This window comes from Lepus europaeus, chromosome 4 (genome assembly GCF_033115175.1).
Source record: "Lepus europaeus isolate LE1 chromosome 4, mLepTim1.pri, whole genome shotgun sequence".
NCBI lineage: Eukaryota > Metazoa > Chordata > Mammalia > Lagomorpha > Leporidae > Lepus > Lepus europaeus.
Genome location: NC_084830.1, coordinates 97,359,569 through 97,381,412, shown reverse-complemented (window position 1 = coordinate 97,381,412; position 21,844 = coordinate 97,359,569). Strand labels below are relative to the sequence as shown.

At 42.5% G+C, this 21,844-nt stretch overlaps 1 protein-coding gene across 5 annotated transcripts in view; it reads left to right on the top strand.

Moving 5' to 3' along the window:
* The window catches only part of SPIDR (scaffold protein involved in DNA repair), a 455,986-nt gene that overhangs the window by 381,015 nt on the left and 53,127 nt on the right, over positions 1-21,844 (top strand). For all 5 annotated transcript variants that reach the window (XM_062188525.1, XM_062188523.1, XM_062188524.1 and 2 more), the window contains one exon: positions 11,044-11,184. In XM_062188525.1, coding sequence (XP_062044509.1) covers positions 11,044-11,184 — 141 coding nt within the window. The remainder of the gene's footprint in view (positions 1-11,043; positions 11,185-21,844) is intronic.

The following is a 21,844-nucleotide window of genomic DNA, read 5'->3' as shown; positions in this document are numbered from 1 at the left end:
GAAAGGAGCAAAACACTGTAAACAAGGGGAACACTTTAAATAATAGATTTGAGAGAGCAGAAGATAGCTTTGGTGAGCTCAAGACTAGGGTAATCAAGATTCTGTAATCTGAAAGAAAAAAAAAAGGGATGAAGAAAATGAAAAAACAAACCCTCTCAGAAATATAGGACACCATTAAATCTCGCAACAAATGTGTGACAAATGTGCATAAGGGATACTGGTGCAGAAAAAATATTTAGGAAATAATGGCTAGCGGCTGGCATTCTGGCATAGCGGGGTAGGACGCAACCTTTGACACTGTCATCCCATATGGGTGTCAGTTCAGGTCCTGGCTGGTCTAATTCAGATCCAGCCCCCTACTGATGTTCCTGGGAAAGCAAAAAAGATGACCCAAGTACTTGAACCCCTACCACCCACATGGGAGACCTAAATAGACTTCCAGGCTCCTGGCTTTATAGCCCAGCCTAGCCCCAGACATTGCAGCCATTTGGCGAGTGAACCAGTGGATGGAAGAACTCTCCCTCTCCCTCTCCCTTTCCCTCCCCTCCCTCTCTTCCTCCCCTTCCTCCTCCCTCTCTGGGTAACTCTAGGGAGAGAGAGAGGAGAGAAAGACTTAAGATATCTCAAATGTGATGAAATTTTTACAAATCCAGGAATTCCAAGGATAATGAATTCAGAGATCCATACTCAGACATCTCACAGTAAAAATGTTGTAAATAAAATATGGAAGCCGGTGCCATGGCACAGTAAGTTAATCTACCTGTGGCACCAGTTCGAGTCCTGGCTGCTCCTCTTCCAATCCAGCTCTCTGCTGTGGCCTGGGAAAGCAGTAGAAGATGGCCCAAGTGCTTGGACCCCTGCACCCGCATGAGTGACCTGGCTGCAGATCAGCACAGCTCTGACAGTTGCGGTCATTTGGGGAGTGAACCAATGGAAGGAAGACTTTTATCTCTGTCTCTCTTTCCCACTGTCTGTAACTCTACCTTTCAAATAAATAAATAAATAATCTTAAAAAATATATAAAGAAAAAATCTTGAAAACATCAAGAGAAAAATGATTCATTATATATAGGGAACTCCTATAAGATATTAGCTAGGGTTCATTAGGGTTAGGGTGCAGCCGATTAGACCACTGCCTGCCTGTAACACTGGCATCTCAAATCAGAATGCTGGTTCAAGTCCTGGCTGCTCCACTTTTGAACCAGTTTCCTGCTGATGATGGCCCAAGTACTTGGGTCCTTGCCACCCATGTGGGAGGCTCATATGGAATTCTTGGCTCCTGGCTTTTGCCTAGCCCAGCCTAGCTATTGTGGCCATTTGTGGAGTGAACCAGCAGTATTCTCTTTCTGTTTCCCAGTCTCTGTCACTCTGCCTTTAAAATAAAGAAATAAATGAAACTTCATATTAGCTGATGTCTTATCATGAAAGCCAGATGGCATCATATTCAAAATGCTGAAAGAAACCAATTACTTATATCCCCTTTTTGACCTTTAATTCCTGAAGTTAAGTCAGTAGGATTGAACATTGATTATTTTGTCTTGAGAAACTCACCTCTTCATGTTTGTAAGACTCAAAGGTCACAGTTGTTCATCTTCATTTTGAAGGATTCTAGCTTTCTACTTGTTTGGACCAGACCTAAATCTTAGCTACAGAACCCTAATTTTTGTGTAAAGTTTCCTTTTTTCTAGTTACAGTACCATGTAAATTGAGTTTGTCCTATAGAAATATCTTATAGCTACTACATATTGAATAATGTCATAGGTACTAGTATATGTGGAAATATTAAGACTACTTATCTTATAGTGAATGACATATTCATTAGGTGCATCAGATTTTGTTGTGGTCTTGGTTTTAAAATACTGGAAGATTGAATGTAGTAAAAAATATACAAACATGTTTGGAAGATTGTACAATGTAGAATTTAAAAGAAGTTTATTTTGGTGCAAAAAAACTTGGAAGTCCAGGCATAGTTTTTCAACATAGTTTCCATAAGCTTTCTGAAGTAACCTCATATGTGGTTTTGATGTATCTTCCTGAGTAAATCTGCTACAATGCAATCAGAAAAAAAAAATGTTGCTAGAAGCATTTTAGTGGTAGTGACGATTTTCAAAGAGCATCCATTAATAGGTTGTGAATATTAGTGTTTGATGAAACATAATTTGGAAATGTTTTAGGACCCAGCATTGCAGTGTATCGGGTTAAATCATCACCTACAACACTGGCATCCCTTGCCAATGTAAGTCCTAGCTGCTCCACTTCTGATCCAGCTCCCTGCTAATGTACCCAAGAAAGCAGTGGAGGATGGTCCAAGAGCCTGGCTTCCACATCCACTTGGGAGATTCAGAAGATGCTCCTGGTTCCTGGCTTCGGCTTGGCCCAGCCCCAGCAATTGTGTCTTGCCTTCTCTAACTCTGCCTTTCAAATAAATAAAATAAATCTTTTTGTAAAAAAGGAAATGTTTAAATGGAAGATTATTTGTAGTAACCTCTTGTTCACTTATGCCGTGGTTTTCCTAATATTGATTATCACTGTAGTGATCTTTAAAAGAATGTTTAAGTAATTAAGTATTCATAACTTTTGGTTCTTCTATGTATGTCTTTAGACTGTGCTGTCCATTAGGGTGGCCCCTGGCTACACAGCTTGTTATTTATATTTACATTTAAACTAATTAAAATTAAACATTCAGTTCCTCAGTCACATTAGCCACTTTTTTTTTTTTTTTTGGCAAGATTTATTTATTATTTGAAAGGTAGAGTTACAGAGAGAGGAGAGACACAGATCTTCCATTCACTGCTTCACTCCCCAAATTGCTGCAGTAGCCAAGTCTGAGGCAGGCTGAAGGAGGAGCCAAGAGCTTCATCCAGGTCTCCCACATAGGTGGTAGGGGCCCAAGCACTTGGGCCATTCTCTGCTGTTTTTCCCAGGCCATTAGTAGGGAGCTTGATGAAAGTGGAGCAGCCAGGACGCAAACCAGGGCCTAACCCTTTACACCACAGTCCTAGCCCCACATTAGCCACTTTTCTTTTCTTTTCTTTTTTCTTTCTTTTTTTTTTTTTTTTTTTTACAGGCAGAGTGGACAGTGAGAGAGAGAGACAGAGAGAAAGGTCTTCCTTTTGCTGTTGGCTCACCCTCCAATGGCCGCCGTGGCAGGCACGCTGCGGCCGGCACATCGCGCTGATCTGAAGCCAGGAGCCAGGTGCTTCTCCTGGTCTCCCATGCGGGTGCAGGGCCCAAGCACTTGGGCCATCCTCCACTGCACTCCTAGGCCATAGCAGAGAGCTGGCTTGGAAGAGGAGCAACCAGGACAGAATCCGGTGCCCCGACCGGAACTAGAACCTGGTGTGCCGGTGCCACAGGTGGAGGATTAGCCTATTGAGCCGTGGTGCTGGCCTACATTAGCCACTTTTCAAGCACTCCATAGCCACATGTGTCTAGTGGCTGTCACATTAGACTGCACAGATAGACAACATTCCATCAGTGCAGAGCTGTCTCTTAAACCACAATAATTTAGAGCAAAGTTCTGTTCTTTATTGTTAATAATGGTATGTAAATCAATTTCACTTACACTTGATCTCTTACAGAGCTTTAGCTCCAGAAATTAGGCTGATAATTCTCTCCTTTTGTTAATTTCAAATGGTATTTGTCAAATAGGCTCTGTATTTATTTCACTATATGTAATTTTAGAGTTTTCTTATTTAATGTTGTGTGCCCTAGAACAATATAGTAAACCTCTCTGACTTTTTAGTATTCTGTGTACTGCGTAAGGATAACAGCAGCCTACCCCCAAGGGCCTTTTGAAGATAAAGTGATGTAAATAGAACAGAATCTGCCACTAACCAGCTGATATCAGGATGAATCTCTGACCTATGTATACTGTGGAAAAATAAGTGTTCATTATTTTAAGCTTCTAAAAGTTATGCAGCTATTTGTTATGCAGTAGTATATAATGAACGCATTGATCATCAGTGAAGCAGATCAAAATATTACTAAATATTTAGATTTTTTTAAACAACTAACTTTGTTTTTGGTCATATACAAAGCACTCTACCTAACAACTAGGCCGTGGCATTCATCTCATATATTAAAGGTTTTTGTTTTGTTTTGTTTCATTTTTGTTTTAAGATTTATTTATTTGAGAGGCAAAGTTACAGACAGAGAGAGGGAAAAAGACAAGAGATCTTCCATCTGCTGGTTCACTTCCCAAATGGCCCCAACAGCCAGAACTGGGTCAATCTGAAGCCAGGAGCCAGGAGCTTCTTCTGGGTCTCCCATGTGGGTGCAGGAGTCCAAGCACTTGGGCCATCTCCCTCTGCTTTCCCAGGCCATCAACAGAGAACTGGATCGAAAGAGAAGCAGCTTCCACAGGAACCAGCACCCATATGGAATGCTGGTGCCTTAGGTGGAGGCTTAATGTACTGTGCCACAGAACCAACCCCCTAGCAAGTGTTCTTGGTTATGATATGGGGAAGACATTTTCTTCAATATCAGGATTAGTGTGAGGATGCCCAAAGTCACTGGTTTTTCCTTAGTGTTGACCTGAAGTTCCTAAAAGGCAGATGGAAATGAAAAGCACAAGAATTGGAAAGGAAGAAACAAATGATAATTAAATGGTTACATCAGGGGTCAGCTCTGTGGAGTAGTAAGTTAATCCTTGCCTACGGCACCTGCATCCAATATGGGCACTTCTGATCTCTGCTTATGGCCTGGGAAAGCAGTGAGAGATGGCCCAAATGCTTGTGCCCCTGCACCCTCATGCGAGACCTGAAAGAAGCTCCTGGCTCCTGACTTCTAATCAGCCCATCTCTGGCCATTGGGGCCATTTGGGGAGTGAACCAGCAGATGGAAGACCTCTCTCTGTCTCCCCACTCTGTGTCTATAACTCTACCTTTCAAATAAATAAATAAGTCTTTAAAAAAAAAAAAAAACTATGTGCAGAAAATTATAAGAACTGGACAGCGCCATGGCTCACTTGGCTAATCTTCCCCCGCTATGGCACCGGCACCCTGGGTTCTAGTCCCGGTTGGGGCGCCGGATTCTGTCCTGGTTGCTCCTCTTCCAGTCCAGCTCTCTGCTGTGGCCCGGGAAGTCAGTGGAGGATGGCCCAAGTGCTTGGGCCCTGCACACCCGCATGGGAGACCAGGAGGAGGTACTTGGCTCCTGGCTTTGAATTAGCACGGTGCGCTGGCCGTAACACTCCGGCAGTAGCAGCCATTTGGGGGGTGAACCAACAGGAAAGGAAAACCTTTCTCCTTTCTCTCTTTCTCTAACTCTGCCTGTCCAAAAAAAAAAAAAAGAAAGAAAAGAAAAGAAAATTATAAGAACTGGTCTAAGTACCCCACCCAGGAAAGATATATATGCTTGTGCCCATCCCTCTGCCAAGCCCTATATCATGTGAGTCACTTTTAATATTCACAGCAGATCTCTCAGTAAGGTTGTCTTATTCCTGTGAAAATATGAGTAAAATTAAGTCCACACAAGTAAATGATTGCTGCAAGATCCAGAGTTGCTAACATGGTACTGCCTGCCTGTGAGACTATGTGAGTTCCACTGAGTATGATTTAACTTAGGATACTGTCTGGTTGTTCAGGAAAAACCAGTTGATCATGGGGCTCTTTTCTGCTCAGGCCTGTTGCACTAGCACTGATTTTAGAAGATAGTGTTTGACAGAGCAAGAAGCATAACAAGTGCTTGGAATTCTGCATGTGCTGCTTATCATAAGCTAGTTTGGTTTGGGCTGTCCGTGGAATGCCAGTTTCAATCCAGTTGAACCAGTGGGAATGACTCTACCTCAGGCCTGAGCCAGCATGCCACTGAGCTGTGAAGCCATACAAGGTGGGAGTGTGTGTGTCCAAATGTGAACAAAAGCTAGGAAAAGAACAATAATGGTAACTCATCTCTAGGGTGGAAGAATAAGTAAGTACACCCTTTCTTGGTTATTTGAGATAAAAGCAAATGTCACAGCAAAGTTAAAGCACAGGTACTAGCTAATTCCCTTTTTGAACACAATCAAAAGGAGAAAGGCTTTGTGTTTTTGTTTGTGGGGAGTTTTGTATTCGTCTTGACTATAATAAAACTTTTCGGGCTGGCACTGTGACACAGTGGGTTAAAGCCCTGGACTGCAGTGCCAGCATCCCATATGGGCGTCAGTTTAAGTCTCAACTGCTCCACTTCTGATCCAGCTCTCTGCTAATGTACCTGGAAAAGCAGCAGAGGATGGCCCAAGTCCTTGGGCCCCTGCACCCACTTGGAAGACCCAGAAGAACCTCCTGGCTCCTGGCTTCAGATTGGCTCAGCTCCAGCCATCGTAGCCATCCGGAGAGTGAACCAGCTGGAGGAAGATAACCTTCTCCCTCTCCCTCTCCCTCTCCCTCTCCCTCTCCCTCTCCCTCTCCCTCTCCCTCTGCAACTCTGTTTTTCAAATAAATAAATCTTTTCAAAAAATGTTTTTTTCTTTCCTGTGTATTTAAATTTAGTTTTCTATGTATTTATTGTGAATTCTGTGTCCAGCCTCTGTTAATTATCAGCATCTCTTCTTGGGCCATTAATAGGGAGCTGGACTGGAAGTGGAACAGCTAAGACTCCAACTAGCACCCATATGGAATGCTGGTGTCAACAGGCACAGCTTAACTTGCTGTGCCACAACACTGCCCCCCATATCTTTGTTTCTTAGTTAACCTCATTCAGTACCTATGTCTAGTTTCCTAAAGAGGGGCAAATGAGGGCTGTGTCAAAGGCAAAATTTTTGAATCCATTCATGAAACTGTCAATAATCTGTCCTCAAACTTTATGTGCATATTGTCTGGTTGTAGATTTCTGGATTGGAGTTAATTTTTCCATTCAAATCCCAATCACATTTCGTTTCCCTCCCTTCTTTCTGAGAACTGAGGTGTATCACAGTTTACAGTATGCTCCTTGAGAATGGGAATGAAAATATACAGTTTTACAGTTGGTTTGTAGTGTCTGTTTTTGTCTTCACCATTTAAAGGCATCCTCATCCCCTACCCAACTCCATAACAGAATTCTCTACTCTACTTCTAAATAGGGAGATCAAGGCAGAGCCTTGGGGACCAAGACATGTAGGTGAGCTGAAGGTGGAAAAGACTGCATTTCCTAAGGAGGATGCCCTGCCCTCTGCATGTGGTGATAAGTCCTGCTGATCTGTGACAGAAACACCCTAGACTTTGCTTTAAGTGCTAACATTTGGTATAAAGGCTACAGACTATATGTTTCCTAACATGTCATTGTGATTCACTGGTTTTAATGTGGTGTTTTTATTATCAACTAATTTAAAGTATTATCTCTTTTCCACTGTGATTTCCTGTTTGATTTATGAGTTGAAAAGTATGTTGTTGAAAAAATTTCAGGGACTAGCACTGTGGAGTACCAATTGAGGAGTGAACCATAGGATGGAAGACCTCTTTCTCTCTCTGCCTCTCCCTCTCTCTCTGTGTAACTCTGACTTTCAAATAAATAAATAAATCTTTGAAAAAAAGAAAAAGTTCCATATCCTATCAGACACATTTGCAGCCTAAGGAATATAATTAAATAAAAAATCAAGGACAAATATCTATTTAAAAATTTTTCTTACATTTTGAATTTTTTAAAAATATTTATTTATTTACTTGAAAGTCAGAGTTACACAGAAAGAGAACGAGAGGCAGAGAGAGAGAGAAGTCTTCCATCTGCTGGTTCACTCCCCAGTTGGGCACAATGGCCGGAGCTGTACCATTCCGAAGCCAGGAGTTTCTTCTGGGTCTGCACACGGATGCAGGGACCCAAGGACTTGGGCCATCCTCTGCTGCACTCTAGGCCATAGCAGAGAGCTGGATCGGAAGTGGAGCAGCCGGGTCTCAAATCGGCGCCCATATGGGATGCTGGCACTACAGGCAGCGTTCTTACCCACTACGCCACAGCACTGGCCCCAGATATGGAACTTTTTAAAGACACATTTGTCTGTTGGTCCACTTCCCAAATGGTTGCAACAACCAGGTCTTAGCCAGGACAAAGCTAGGAGCCAGGATCTCCATCCAGATCTCCCACATGGGTAGCAAAGGCCCAAATATTTAAGCCATCATCTGCTGTTTTCCCAGGCATGTTAGCAGGAAGCTGGACTAGAAGTAGAGCAACCAGGACTCAAACCAACACTTCAATTTTGGATGTTGGCATCACAAGCAGCAGTTTAACCTGCAGTGCCACAGTGCCAGCCCCCATTTCTCTTCTTTGGTGGTTATCCTTGAAGTTTTACCACATTTATTGTATTAAGTATCTAACCTCTGAAGTGAAAGTGATGTGAGGACTTGGGAACATTTGAGCTGCATTCACTACAGTTGACTTTCTTGCCATCCATTTCCAGGTTTTTGGCTCTCTACATATAATTAGATGTGTTTTTGTTTTATTATGTTGTGTTTATTTTTATTTGTTTATATTTTTGCTTGCTAGTCTTTCTTGCATTTTATAGATTTTTTTTCCTGGATAATTTTCTTTTTCCTAAGGTACATAATTTAGAAATTATTTTAGGTATTATCTAAGTCATTAGTAAATATTTAAGTCAGGCTCTGTAGGTAGAAAGGCTGCTAGCTTTTCTTTATCTGAAAATGTTTTTATATCAACACCATTCTTGAAAGATAGTTTTCATGGTACATGGTACACATTCTAAGATGGTTATAAGAATTTTGAAAATATTCTGCTATTACTCTGCTGTCTTCTAGCTTCCTTCATTGCTTTTGAGAAGATTGCTGGAAATTAGATTTTTATTTCTGTGCAGGTGTTCCTCTGTTAAAATTTCCTGTCTTTGGTGCTCTCTCTTTTTATTGTGGTGTGCTAGAATGGATTTCCTTTCTGTTGTCCTGCTGGGTATTTGTTTTTCTTCCTGTATCTTACATGAGTTGGGAAAATTTCTCAGTCATTAGACTTGCCAATGATCCTTCTTTCTCTGTTTTGCCCTTCTGGGATTTTATTAGACATAGGTGACACCTCATTCTGTCCTCTATGTTTCTCCACCCTTCCCTCAGGCTTTTGGCTCTCAGTTTTCAAGTTGCATCCAGGGTACATTATCAGTTATATAACCCAGATCCCATACACACACATTCCAAGTATAGATAGCTACATGTTACATCTCAGTGAATTTTATTTCAGAAAGTATAGCTTTCCTTTTGCAAAGTTCTATTTCATTCTTCTTCAAACCTATCCAGGCATTTTGTCTAACTTCTTGTGTCTTCTTTTTTTTGTTTGTTTGTTTTGATTTTGTGTATGTGACTTTACCTTTTTTAAATAACAATTCTATTTTTCCTATCTGTTAATTCTTATCTCTCAGGTTCTCAACAGGCCTATTATTTCTTTGGAATCTTTCCACATAATGACTTGCTTCCTTGTGTTGCGTGGTAATTATTTGATCACATCTTGTTGGATCTTACTCTGTGGCACACTAATGATACAGTTAAAGGCACTTTCTTTCAGGCAAGATTTACCTTTGCTTCTCTTACGAGCCAAGGTGCCCTGCAGATGTAGAAACATCATCAGAGAGCCTAGAGTCCTTGTCCTTCTGGCCGAAATAGCATTCAAGGCTTCTTATTTAACTTTCCTTGTTCATTGTTTGCTTGTGTCATTCGTTGTCCAAAATGTACTTTCCTTGATATTATCTGAAAAATAGTTTTGTGTCTCACAGTCTATTTTTTTAGAGATTTATTTTATTTATTTGAAAGTCAGAGTTACATAGAGAGAGAAGGAGAGGCAGAGAGATAGGTCCTCCATCCGCTGGTTCACTCCTCCACTGGCCGCAATGGAGGGAGCTGCACCCATCCAAAGCCAGGAGCTTCTTCTGGGTCTTGCACACAGGTGCAGGGGCCCAAGGATTTGGGCCATCTTCCACTGCTTTCCCAGGCCACAGCAGAGAGCTTGATTGGAAGTGGAGCAGCCGGGACCTGAACCTGCCCCCATATGGGCACTGCAGGTAGCAGCTTTACACGCCATGCCACAACGCCGGCCCCTCTATAGTCTATTTTACCACGTCATTTACTGACTAACTTTTTTTTTTTCAATCTCTTTGAAATATTTTCTATGAATGTGTCATTGTGTAATAAATACTTGGAAGATTTCATTTACCTCAGTTACTTCAATGAAGAAACTAGCAATTCAGTCATAAACAGGCTCTCATGAACACTGCCCTTTGAACTTAAATACTGGGAGATCCCAGCACGTCTCTGGATGTCCATCATCTCTTTGTTGCTGCCTTGGGGTCACTGGTTCTTTTCCTGCTGGGGTATGCATGTTTTTAAATCAGTACCTTTTCAGAGAAAGCCCCCATTTTGTTGTTATGTTACTTGGAAGCTTTTCTCATTATTGAGCATCCAGACAGAATATAAATGTTTCTTCCCGTAGAAAACGGATGAAAGTAGGGAGAAAGGGTTCTGTGTTTCTGGGCATTTGAGAAGGTACTTGTCTTTATGTGCTTACTTACACATTTGGCGTAGGATTTATAGTTGTTTTTTTGTTTGTTTGTTTGTTTGTTTTTTAGGTTTATGTATTTATTCAAAGGCACTGTTACAGAGAGAGAGGGAGAAACAGAGAAAGAGACAGAGATCTTCCATCCACTGCCTCACTCCCCAAATGGCCACAATGGCCAGTGCTGGGCCAGGCTGAAGCCAGGAACCTGGAACTCTATTCGGGGCTCCCATATGGGTGGCAGGGGCCCAGGTACTTGGACCATCATTTGCTGCTTTCCCAGGTGCTTTAGTGGGGATCTGGATCGGAAGTCAAGCAGCCATGACTCAAACTGGCATTCATATGAGATGCTGGCATCACAAGTGGTATGCGGCCGCTGGCATGGGGTTAATTTCATACTGTTAAGAGAGTTCCATCTCCTATATTTTGCTGATATCCATCCAAACACCTGCATGTACAAATCCAAAATATGTGCTTGAATTCAGCTTCTTTTACATTCACTCAGCCACTTTGGAAGATGACTACAGTGGATTTCTAGAGAAAGAGAGGGAAATCCTGATCCAGACTTCTCCTCAAAGAACAATTGTGAATGTTCTTTTTACAGAGTCTGCCTTCTGGTCCAGGATGCCTGTGGAATGTTTGGTGAAGTGCACTTGGATGGCGCCCTCCTGAAGAAAAGACAGTTGGAAGGGAAACCTTGCAACCTGGCTGGAATGAAGGTTCTGCAGAAGGCTACCAGAGCAAGGTGAGGATGTACCAGCACAGCATCTGATTTGCTGCAAGGGTTGGTTCTTTTGTTAGTCTTTTATCTCCAATAGTAGTTTTAAAGACACCAAACCAAGATCCTATGGTTCTTCCTGTAAAACAAGGCCAGAGGTAGGGAGAATCCTATAACATTATAAGTGACAGCAAAAAGAATCATGCAGGTTTAGTGATTCACAGTTTTCTTAAAATTAAGAAATTAGGACCTGACCTTGTGGTTCAGCAGGTTAAGCTGCTAGTTAAGAACACTAGCATCCCATTTTAGAGTGTACATTCAAGCAGATGAAAGATTTTTCTCTCTCTCTCTCTCTCTCCTTCCCTCCCTTCCTTCCTCCCTCCCTCCCTATATATATATGTGTGTGTGTGTGTGTGTGCCATTCTTCCCTTCATATAAAAAAATTTTTTTAATTAAAAAGGTAAAAATTGTGTATACAAGGGCACTTCAAAATGTTCATGGAAAATGGAATTAAAAGATAGTTTTTGGGACCTATGCTGTGGTGTAGCAGATAAAGCCAACTCCTGCAGTGCCAGCATACCATGTGGGTATCAGTTTGAGTCCTGGCTTCACTACTTCCTGTCCAGCTCTCCACTATGCAATAGAAGATGGCCCACATTCTTGAGCCCCTGCACCTGGGTAGAAGACCCAGAAGAAGCTTCTGGCTCCTGGTTTCAGAATGGCCCAGCTTCAGCCGTTGCAACCATTTGGGGAGTGAACCAGTGGATGGAAGATTCTCTCTCTCTCTCTCTCTGCACCTCTACCTCTGCCTCTGCCTCTCTGTAACTCTGCCTTTCAAATAAATAAATAAATCTTTTTTGAAGCAGAAGCAGAGCAGAGAATGAGATCTCCATCCACTGGTTCACTCCCCAAGTGGCCGCAATGGCTGTAGCTTGGTCAATCCTAAGCCAGGAGCCAGGAGCTTCTTCCTGGTCTCCCATATGGCTGCACATGGCTGCAGGGGCCCAAGTACTTGGGCCATCATCTATTGCTTTCCCAGGCCATTGCAGAGAGCTGGATTGTAGGAGCAGCCAGGACATGAACCGGTGACCATATGGGATGCTGGCACTGTAGGCGGCGGCTTTACCCACTACGTCACATCACTGGCCCCTAAATAAATCTTTTTTTGAAAAATGATAGATTTATTTTTGTGCAAAAAAAGTGAAGTCTATGCATAGTTTTTTCATAGTGAGCATTTTCCGTGAGCTTTTTGAAGATGTCTTTTATATGACTTTGGATTTTTTTTTTACATGAAAGTGTACTTACCTTTTAATTCTAATTTTAGACAAACTTTTGAAGTGCTCTTGTTTACATGTTTTAATTCTAAAGATTTGTTTCTCTATGTTTTCCTAACTATAACAGTAAAGCGTTTTTCATGATAGTTTATATCCATGAAAACTTAATTTAATGGAAAGCCATATTTTGAACTTTAAGCAAAACTGAAGTTGTCACATGTTTATGCTATCCATATTAAACAAGTGTGTCTTCTGCAAAATTCGTGCTATCTCACCTAAAATGTTGTTCCAGACAGGCAGAGGTAGAGTGACACACAGATCTGTCCCCAATTGTACATCTCCAGTAATCATCCTAATTTGTGAATCAGAGCAGAAAAGAAATATTTGTAATGGTCATTTAGTGCATTTGCATAAGCAGTGATTGGGGAGTTTTCAATCTCACTGTTATTCTTTCTTTCAGTTGTATGTTACTTTCGCTGTCTCACTGTTGATATCCATGTAATTATAGTGACATCTGATCTTAGAATAGTATTTGGGAGGAGAGGGATATCATTTTGAATTATGATGTTGTGATTTTGAAGCAGTTATTGGGATCATGTGCAGTGGTTTGCATAATGACTATTCAAGCCATAGCCACATGGATCGTGAAGGGTTACCCATCATTTCTCCTGGCTGACCTCATAAGGTGGTCAGCTTTCCCCAAGGCCTCACTCTGTGCCTGTCTGACTTGCCTATAGCTTCCTCAGGTGCATGACAACTCTGCCTGAGAGCTTCTTTTCCTGGAAGGCATGTGTTTCTTAGATCCCTATAAACCCTAAGTATACACAAGAACATTTTTATTGATCCATATAGATGTAGGATATAACAAATGCTTCCTTTTGTTAGTAAAAAGGCGGTTGTAGGATGTAAGTGGTGTTATAAAATAACTCCATTATAGATTGGGGGTTGGGAGGTATGTCCAGATATTTGGAAAGCCTACCTAGACATGAGACAAGCTTCCCGAATCACATGAACTATGTTCTTATTCAGGTCAGACCTCATTTGAGTCCTCGTTACAATCTCCCTTCTGAACAGGTTTAGTTTCACAAGATGAAGAGCACTTGTCCCTAACTTGTGACCTAACAGTGTTCAAGGGAAAGTACCTTTGATGCAGACTTCACACAAGAGCTGCCCACTTGAGTCCACTAAGGACATGGGTAGGCTCCTGCCACAGGGTGCTGCAGTCACCAGGTTTCCCAGTATACTGCAGGCTGATGGAGCCACTCTGCTTGGAGACTGCAGGATATACGTTGTGGAAGTCAGGACTGGGGGCCCAGGGATAGTTGGCACTATGGAGATTATGTTCTTTTGCCATAATGCTGTATAGCTCCATGTGCACCTAACATTTAATCTGGTTCTTTGGGTTACACTGGCAGCCTAACTACCCTCCACAACATTCCCTTAGGAAATATATTGAGTATTCCAAATAATTCAGTTGCCATAAACTTTTGGACCCCTTTACATGTTTGAGTGAGTGATGAAATCTTTGATGCTTTTTCAGGTTGGGGTTAATTTCTTTATTTTATATATTTAACTTTATTTTGGCATGCAACCATTCAAATAAATATTTAGATTGTCTTTTTGTTCTTTTGGATGCCGTATTTCTTCAAAACAAATTATTAAATGGTTTTGGAATGCTGGATGTTATAATTGCCTATTAATGACATCATCCATTGTCGGTCATCCATCCATGGCCCAGTAAACATAATATTGTCTCTCTTGTTTTTTTCAAACTGTTGTGTTTTTTTTTTTACTGACTCTCATAAACTTTAGCAAAACATACTTCTTTTTATTTTTTTAAAAAAATATTTCAAAATGAGACAGAGCAAGAAAATGGGAGAGACACAATGACTGCAGTTGGGCCAGGGCCAAAGCTGGGGGCCACAAACTCATTCCAGGTCTCCCATGTGGGTGGCAGGAACCCAATTACTTGAACCATTCATCACTACTTCCCAGGTTCTGCCATAGCAGAAAGTTGAAGTCAGGAGCAGAGCTGGATATTGAACCCAGGTACTCTGATGTGGGATGTGGGTACCTTGCCTGTGGGTTAAATGCCCAACCCAGAAAACACTTCTTGTAAAGGTAATAATATTTGCTTACTTCCTAAAACTCTTCTAAAATGATTAATTGTATAATTCCAGTATCCAATATAGAAAATAATCTTTCCCATCTGGAAGAGGTTGAATGTTTAGGGTGTATCACAGTCTTTCAGGTCTGATCCACCAGGTTTCATCTGATCCATGATTCTAGGGATGAACTATCACTTATCCCTACCTACTGTGCTGCAACTGTGTTGAGAGGAACTGATAGCCACAGAGCCCTGCAGCCATACAGACGTGCTGCTGGACCATGTGCAGGGGGCTCCTCTCAGCCATATGCCTCATGCCAGAAGGTTTGCAGAAAAACAGCCAACATGGCATTTGTTTTTCTCTTCTGTGAATTTGAATCTGAGTGCCTATACTGAGTGGTGAGAGTGAAAAGAAAACTAGCCCGAATTTAAATTTAAAAGCTACTATTTCAAACAAGCCTGCCTGATAGAATGTGTTCACTGGCAAAACATGATACCGCCTGTGCTTCCTTACTCTCCAGAGCACTTGCTGTTTGACCAGGGATCTTCTTCTAAGGCATGATCTGTGACCTTTGTTCTCCCCAGAGGCCTGTGCAGCAGTTCAGTTTTGTGGGTTAAATGAGATGAGAAGTCAAACTGCTGTGCTGTCGTAGTTCTGTGCATGAACTTTACCTCTCTTACTGCTGATTGTTCCATGCTTTTATTTTTATATGACAGGGCAATACTGAGAAAAAGAAAAGAAACTTCCTGAAATATGTTAACCTATAATAGCTATAGTTAACAAATGCTTTCTTTGGCAGGGAAAAGGATGCTCTTTTTCTGTTCAAAATTCGCAGTAGCTGGACAAATGTTAGACACAGCAGTGAAAACACCACTTGGGACACCCATGTCGCATATCAGAGTATCTGGGTTCCAGTCCCAGCTTCACTCCTAATTCCAACTACCTGCTGATATACACCCTGAGAGGCATCAGTAACAGCTCAGACAATTGGATCCCTGCCATCTGTGTGGGAGACCTAGATTGAGTTCCCAGCTCTTGGCTTGAACCAGGCCTAACGGCTGTTGCAGACACTTGAAAGAGTGAACCAGCAAACGGGACCTCTTGCTCACTCACTCTAGCTCTTTCTCTCTGCCCTTCAAATATAAATAAAAGAATAAGTTTTCTTTCTTTCTTTCTTTTTTTTTTTTTTTTTTTTGACAGGCAGAGTGGACAGTGAGAGAGAGAGAGAGAGAGAGAGAGAGACAGAGAGAAAGGTCTTCCTTTGCCGTTGGTTCACCCTCCAATGGCCGCCGCGGCCAGCACACTGCGCTGATCCGATGGCAGGAGCCAGGTGCTTCTCCTGGTCTCCCATGCGGGTGCAGGGCCCAAGCACTTGGGCCATCCTCCACTGCACTCCCGGGCCGTAGCAGAGAGCTGGACTGGAAGAGGGGCAACCGGGACAGAATCCAGAGCCCCGACTGGGACTAGAACCCGGTGTGCCAGCGCCGCAAGGCGGAAGATTAGCCTGTTGAGCCATGGCGCCGGCCAAAAGAATAAGTTTTCAAAAAGCCCTACTAGCATTTACTCCCCAACTTATTAGAACAAAAACAAGCTCTGAATCTAAAGTATATTGTTAATTTATAGGTGCTATATTAAATGATTCTCTTAAAGGGCTTTTTAAAGGTTTGTTTGGAAGGCAGGACCAGTGTTTTGGAGCAGTAGGTTAAGCTGCCACTTGCAGCTCTGACATCCCATTCTCAGAGTGCTGGTTTGAGTCCTGGCTACTCTACTTAACAATCCAGCTTCCTGGTAATGCACCTGGGAAGGCAGCAGAAGATGACCCAAGTACTTGGTCCCCTGCTATCTACATAGGAGACTATAATAGAGTTCCTAGCTCCTGGGTTTAGCCCTGGCCCTGCCCTAGCAGTTGCAGCCATTTGGGGAGATAGATAGAGATATAGATAGATCGATCAATCGATCTTTTATTTGAAAGGCAAAGTAACAGAGAGGGAGAGACAGAGATCTTCCATCCATTGGTCCACTCCCCAAATCTTTTAAAAAAAAAAAAGTTATTTTTTCTTTTGAAAGCATTACAGAGAGGCAGAGGCAGAGGGAGATCTTCCATCCACTGGTTCATTCCCCAAATGGCTACAACAGCTGGAACTGGGCAGATCTGAAGCCAGGAGCCAGGAGCTTCTTCCTGGTCTCCCACACAGGTGCAGGGGCCCAAGCATTTGAGCTGTCTCCTACTGCTTTCCCAGGCCATTAGCAGAGATCTGGATTGGAAGTGGAGCAGCCAGACTTGAACTGGCACACATATGGGATGCTGGCACTGCAGGCAGCAGCTTTACCTGCTTCACCACAGTGCCTGCCCTCAAATAAATAAATCTTAAAAACAAAACAAACAAAATCACAGAGTGGCAGAAATATAGAGAAAAAGAGAAAGAGATCTTCCATCTGCTGGTTCACTTCCCAAATGCCCATAATAGCTGAAGCTGGACCAGGCCGAATCCAGGAGCCAGGGTGGGTGGCAGGGACTCAAGTACTTGAGCCATCATCCACTGCTTCCTAGACACATATGCAGAGAGCTAGATCAGAAGCAGAACATCCAGGGTTCAAACTGGCACTCTGACATGGGATGTGAGCACCCTATTTGGCAGCTTAACCCATGGTGCCACAGTACCTAGAGGGACTTCAGAGTAATGAGTTGGAGATTTTATTGAAGAATAGTTTGTCAGTATCCATTGTGTACAGAGAGCTGGGCCTGAGTGCTAATAATGACAAAGGAAGCAAATAATATAGTTTTTGACCTTGAAGCCCATCCCTTTGAACCAAAAACAGGACAGGCACAAGTACTTGAGCAGTTGATTCCAGTTGACTAAACAGATCGTAGCTAACTGATCTCAGATTTTGTGAAACAAATGAGGTTTTAAACCAAATCTGTTGAACTTGGTAAAGTGTTACCTGTGTAGATATAAAATTAACATTGAGAGGGAAACATGCAAAGGGAAGAAAGAGGCTTACTGACAAAATAATCCACTCATTTATTCAGTGCATATTTTTCAGTGCTCTTAGTATCTTGGTCCTGACTAGTTGCTGTGGCATTGAATTACATGCTAGGTTTGGCATTTATCCCAACCTAGACTATACTGGACTAAAAAGCTGGTTAGCTAAGCCTTGAATGCAATTATTAATGGGACTTTATATTAATCTCAAAGAAAGTACAGTCACTAAGGTCACTGTGAATTTAGGCAAGAAGAAAGGAAGAAGTGATAAAAATGAGAATGTAGTAAGATTATCCTTAGGCTTATATCTGTCTTTTTTATGTCTTTTTTTTAATCTATCTTTGATTAGAGACAGAGGGAAAAATTGGGACATATCTACAAATTTGAAAACTTATATAGCACTTGAGAGAAGGAAAATGAAGAACCAGTTGCCCACCCATTTTGAATTTTTGGTACATATAAAGCTATATTAAGAGCCATGGCAGGCACCTGGAGTCTAAAATATCTTCTTCCTCCAAGTGCTCACAGAGTAGCATCAAGTGAGGAGGAGACCAGGGACAGCTGATGAGTCAGTGCATCAACTGAAAGTGCCCACACAGAGTTGGCAGGAGGGGCCTTGGAGCTCTGGAGAGAACCAGAAAGGCCTGGGGCTAATGATATAAAGAGCCTTTTTACTTACCTTGGGAGAGCAGTAAGAAGGTAAGGAGAAGGCTGCTGCTCTGTGGGCATTAATGATAGAGGACAGGGCACTGTCAGGGGAGGAGGTGTGTTTCAGAGAATGAGCCATTGTTATAAAGAAGTTATTGTTTAAATACCAGCTTTGTTTTAAAGTAACAGATTAAGTGCTGATAAATTTCATCTAGAAGACAACTTAGTCAACATGTTAAAAAACTAACCAACCCCAACTGCACGGTTGGGCTGCAATAGTCCCTTCCTTAGTAGCCTGTAGTCTGGTTCACAACCCACTGCCTGGTGGCCTCTATGCACATTCAGTGGGCTTTATTTACATGCTACCTTCTCCTGACAGGTGAGTTCCATGCTGCTGCCCCAGGTACTGCCTCTTTGGTCTTTTGCCTGATTCCCACAGCTGCCTGCTGGCCCCTCTTGTCCACCAGGGCCCATCGTACAGCTCATGCCAATGTTTGGGCCTAGGACTTTGTGGGAAGCCTGCTGATCTGTGTCCCTCCATAGAAGCATGTTTTGATGAGAATAAGAGTGACATCATGGGCATAGGTTTGAACATGTCCTTTTTTTTGTTGTTGTTGCTCATTTTTTTTTAGTAAATAACATGCAAATATCTACATTCCTTTGAGGAGCCTCAAATGATATGTCATGGAACAGCTGTTCCCCCAGTGCTGGCCTATGCCATGGGCCAGGCTGCTAGGTCCTATGTCTCATGGCATAATCACAGTCCTGGCTTGGTCATCATTGCACCTTGCTCTTTGCAAGGCACTTAATATGTAGAGCTTCAGTGAAGGTGACCTTAAATAAATGCCTAGACAGGCCTGCTTTTGGTAACTCCCTGAGGGCAGGCATTGTTTCTCACTCACCATTGTAAGTCCTGTATGTGACAGGATGCCTGGCGTGTGATAGGCACAGAAGAGATATTTGAATGTGTATTTTTGTACTTCAGAAGCATAATTGTTGGCACTCAAGTTGAACAAGAAGAGTGGAGACGAGGTTGGTCTCAAGACCTCTCTGTCTAGTGATAGCCAAGCGAGCCATTTGCCTCCAGACTGAGACCCTTGTTTCTTAAGCGCAAGAGGAAATGAGTGAGGGTGCATTGTGAACACGCTTGATCAAGGATGGCACACATTTATGTTCATTATTAGCTCTTCAGATAAAGCCAGTTTGGAACATTTTTTGTGTTTTCATTTGCTTTTCTCTTTTTGTCATCACAAAAGTCAATAAAGGAGGAAGAGGCTGTGCTCCCACCCGGGGTGTTACAGAGGATGGCTTGAGGTTAAGGGAGTGCCTCTGGGCAGGGGTGTGGGATTTGAGGCTCCTGAGGGGCTTATCACCTCTCCATTACCTTCTCTCCAGCTGAGTGACAGTGCAGGGAAGGACTATGGAGGGACTCCTTAGGCATCATTGGGAATCCTCTGGACAGCAGGATTTGTTGCAGACTTATTTCAGATGCTCCTCTAACAGGAAACATGTAGTGGTAAGAGCTCTCTTTTAGGCAAGAAACTTCAATAGTAATTTCCTTCCTTTGATTTTTCCCTCTTCAAAAAGGCCACCCTTTAAAAAAAAAAAAAAAACCACATACTTCCCTTGGGGTTTGAGGTCCAGAATGTCTTTGCTAATTGCCCTGTTTAGAAACCTTACTTTAAGGTACATTCTCTTTTTTTTTTTTTTTTTTTAAGATATATTTATTTGCAAGTCAGAGTTACACAGAAGGAGAGGCAGAGAGAGAGAGAGAGAGAGAGAGAGGTCTTCCATCCATTGATTCACTCCCCAGATGGCCACAACGGCTGGAGCTGCAGCTGCACCGATCTGAAGCCAGGAGCCTGGAGCTTCCTCTGGTTCTCCATGCGGGTGCAGGGGCCCAAAGCCTTGGGCCATCTTCTACTGCTTTCCCAGACCATAGCAGAGAGCTAGATCAGAAGTGGAGCAGCCAGGACTAGAACCGGCATCTATATGGGATGCTGGCACTGCATGCAACAGCTTTACCTGTTATGCCACAGAGCCAGCCCCTAAGGTACATTCTTAAGAATTTGTTCATGATTTTGAAAAATAAAATTGTTCCTGGTTATTCACCTAGGATTTTGGAAGGAAAGTAAAGTATCACTTAAGGAAGAGTGCTGAATCAGGGGCACATATATGATTAGAGAAGCAAAAGTAAGCATCTCTTGGTGAAACAACATTCTCTGAGTTTGCATTCTTATCACTTTAGAAGTGCATTTTGAGTTTTATTTATTTATTCATTTATTTATTTTTATTTGAAAGGCAGAGAAATGAGGGAGGGAGTATGAAGGAAAAGAAAAAGGTCCTCCATCCTCTGGTTCACTCCCCAAATGTCTGCTAACAGTGGTGGCTGGGCCAAACTGAAGCCAGGAACCTGAAACTCAGAATCTGAATTTTCCATATGGGTGGCAGGGACTGGAGCCATTACCTGCTACACATTAGCAGGAAGCTGGATCAGAAGCAGAGCCGAGATTCAACCCCAGGCACACCATTGTGGGATGGGACATCCCAAGCAGCAGCTTAACCACTGCACCACAATGCCCACTCCTTAGAAGTACAAGTTGAATTTTCCCTATCAGTTTTTTTTTCTTCCTGCAACATGTTTCCTATCACTAATACTTTAAGTCAGAATTAAATCTTATTTTTGTCTTTTAAGAGTGGGGAATTTTTGGCCCATGTTTAACAATTGTACAGGAAAGCATAAATAACAGTAAAGCACTAAGTAGAAGACCATATAAGCAATTGTTTTTCAGATTGTCACCTCTCTTCTGATAACTAACACCTGGACATGAACTTCTCTTGGCTATTGGTAATCATTTGTGTGTTCTGATGTTTTCCCCTACTGTTATTTCTCATCAAATTTTCTTACGTATTTTGACCATCCATAACCCTGTATTTTTTTGCCATGCTTTCTCTAACTTGGGGCAAATGGACACTCTGCTTATGGTGGCAAGTTAGGAAGGTTGTGTTTTGTTTGTTTGTTTGTTTGTTTTGACAGGCAGAGTGGACAGTGAGAGAGAGACAGAGAGAAAAGTCTTCCTTTTTGCCGTTGGTTCACCCTCCAATAGCCGCTGCGGTAGGCACGCTGTGGCCGGCATACCGCGCTGATCCAATGGCAGGAGCCAGGTGCTTCTCCTGGTCTCCCATGGGGTGCAGGTCCCAAGCACTTGAGCCATCCTCCACTGCACTCCCCGGCCACAGCAGAGAGCTGGCCTGGAAGAGGGGCAACCGGGACAGGATCGGTGCCCCCACCGGGACTAGAACCTGGTGTGCCGGCGCCTCAAGGCGGAGGATTAGCCTAGTGAGCCGCGGCGCTGGCCAAGTTAGGAAGGTTTTAAAACTCAGGATCAGGAGACCTGGTTTGTACTCTTAGATCTGCTCCTGGTGCCAATAGGCATGGCCCCTCGTTTGTCTGAAGATGAAGAGATTGTATGAATGACCTTTAAGCTCTTCAGAGAACTTTTTTTTTTAATAGCTTTATGCAAGTAGAAACTTTTTCCATTTTGAAGTCTTTCTTAAAGGGAAGATTGAACCTCTTACTAAAACAATTTTCTTACATTGGCCCTTTATTTTCCAGATGTGTAGCATCCAAGTCTTTGAGTAAGCATAATCAAAGTAAAATATCTCCTTGTAA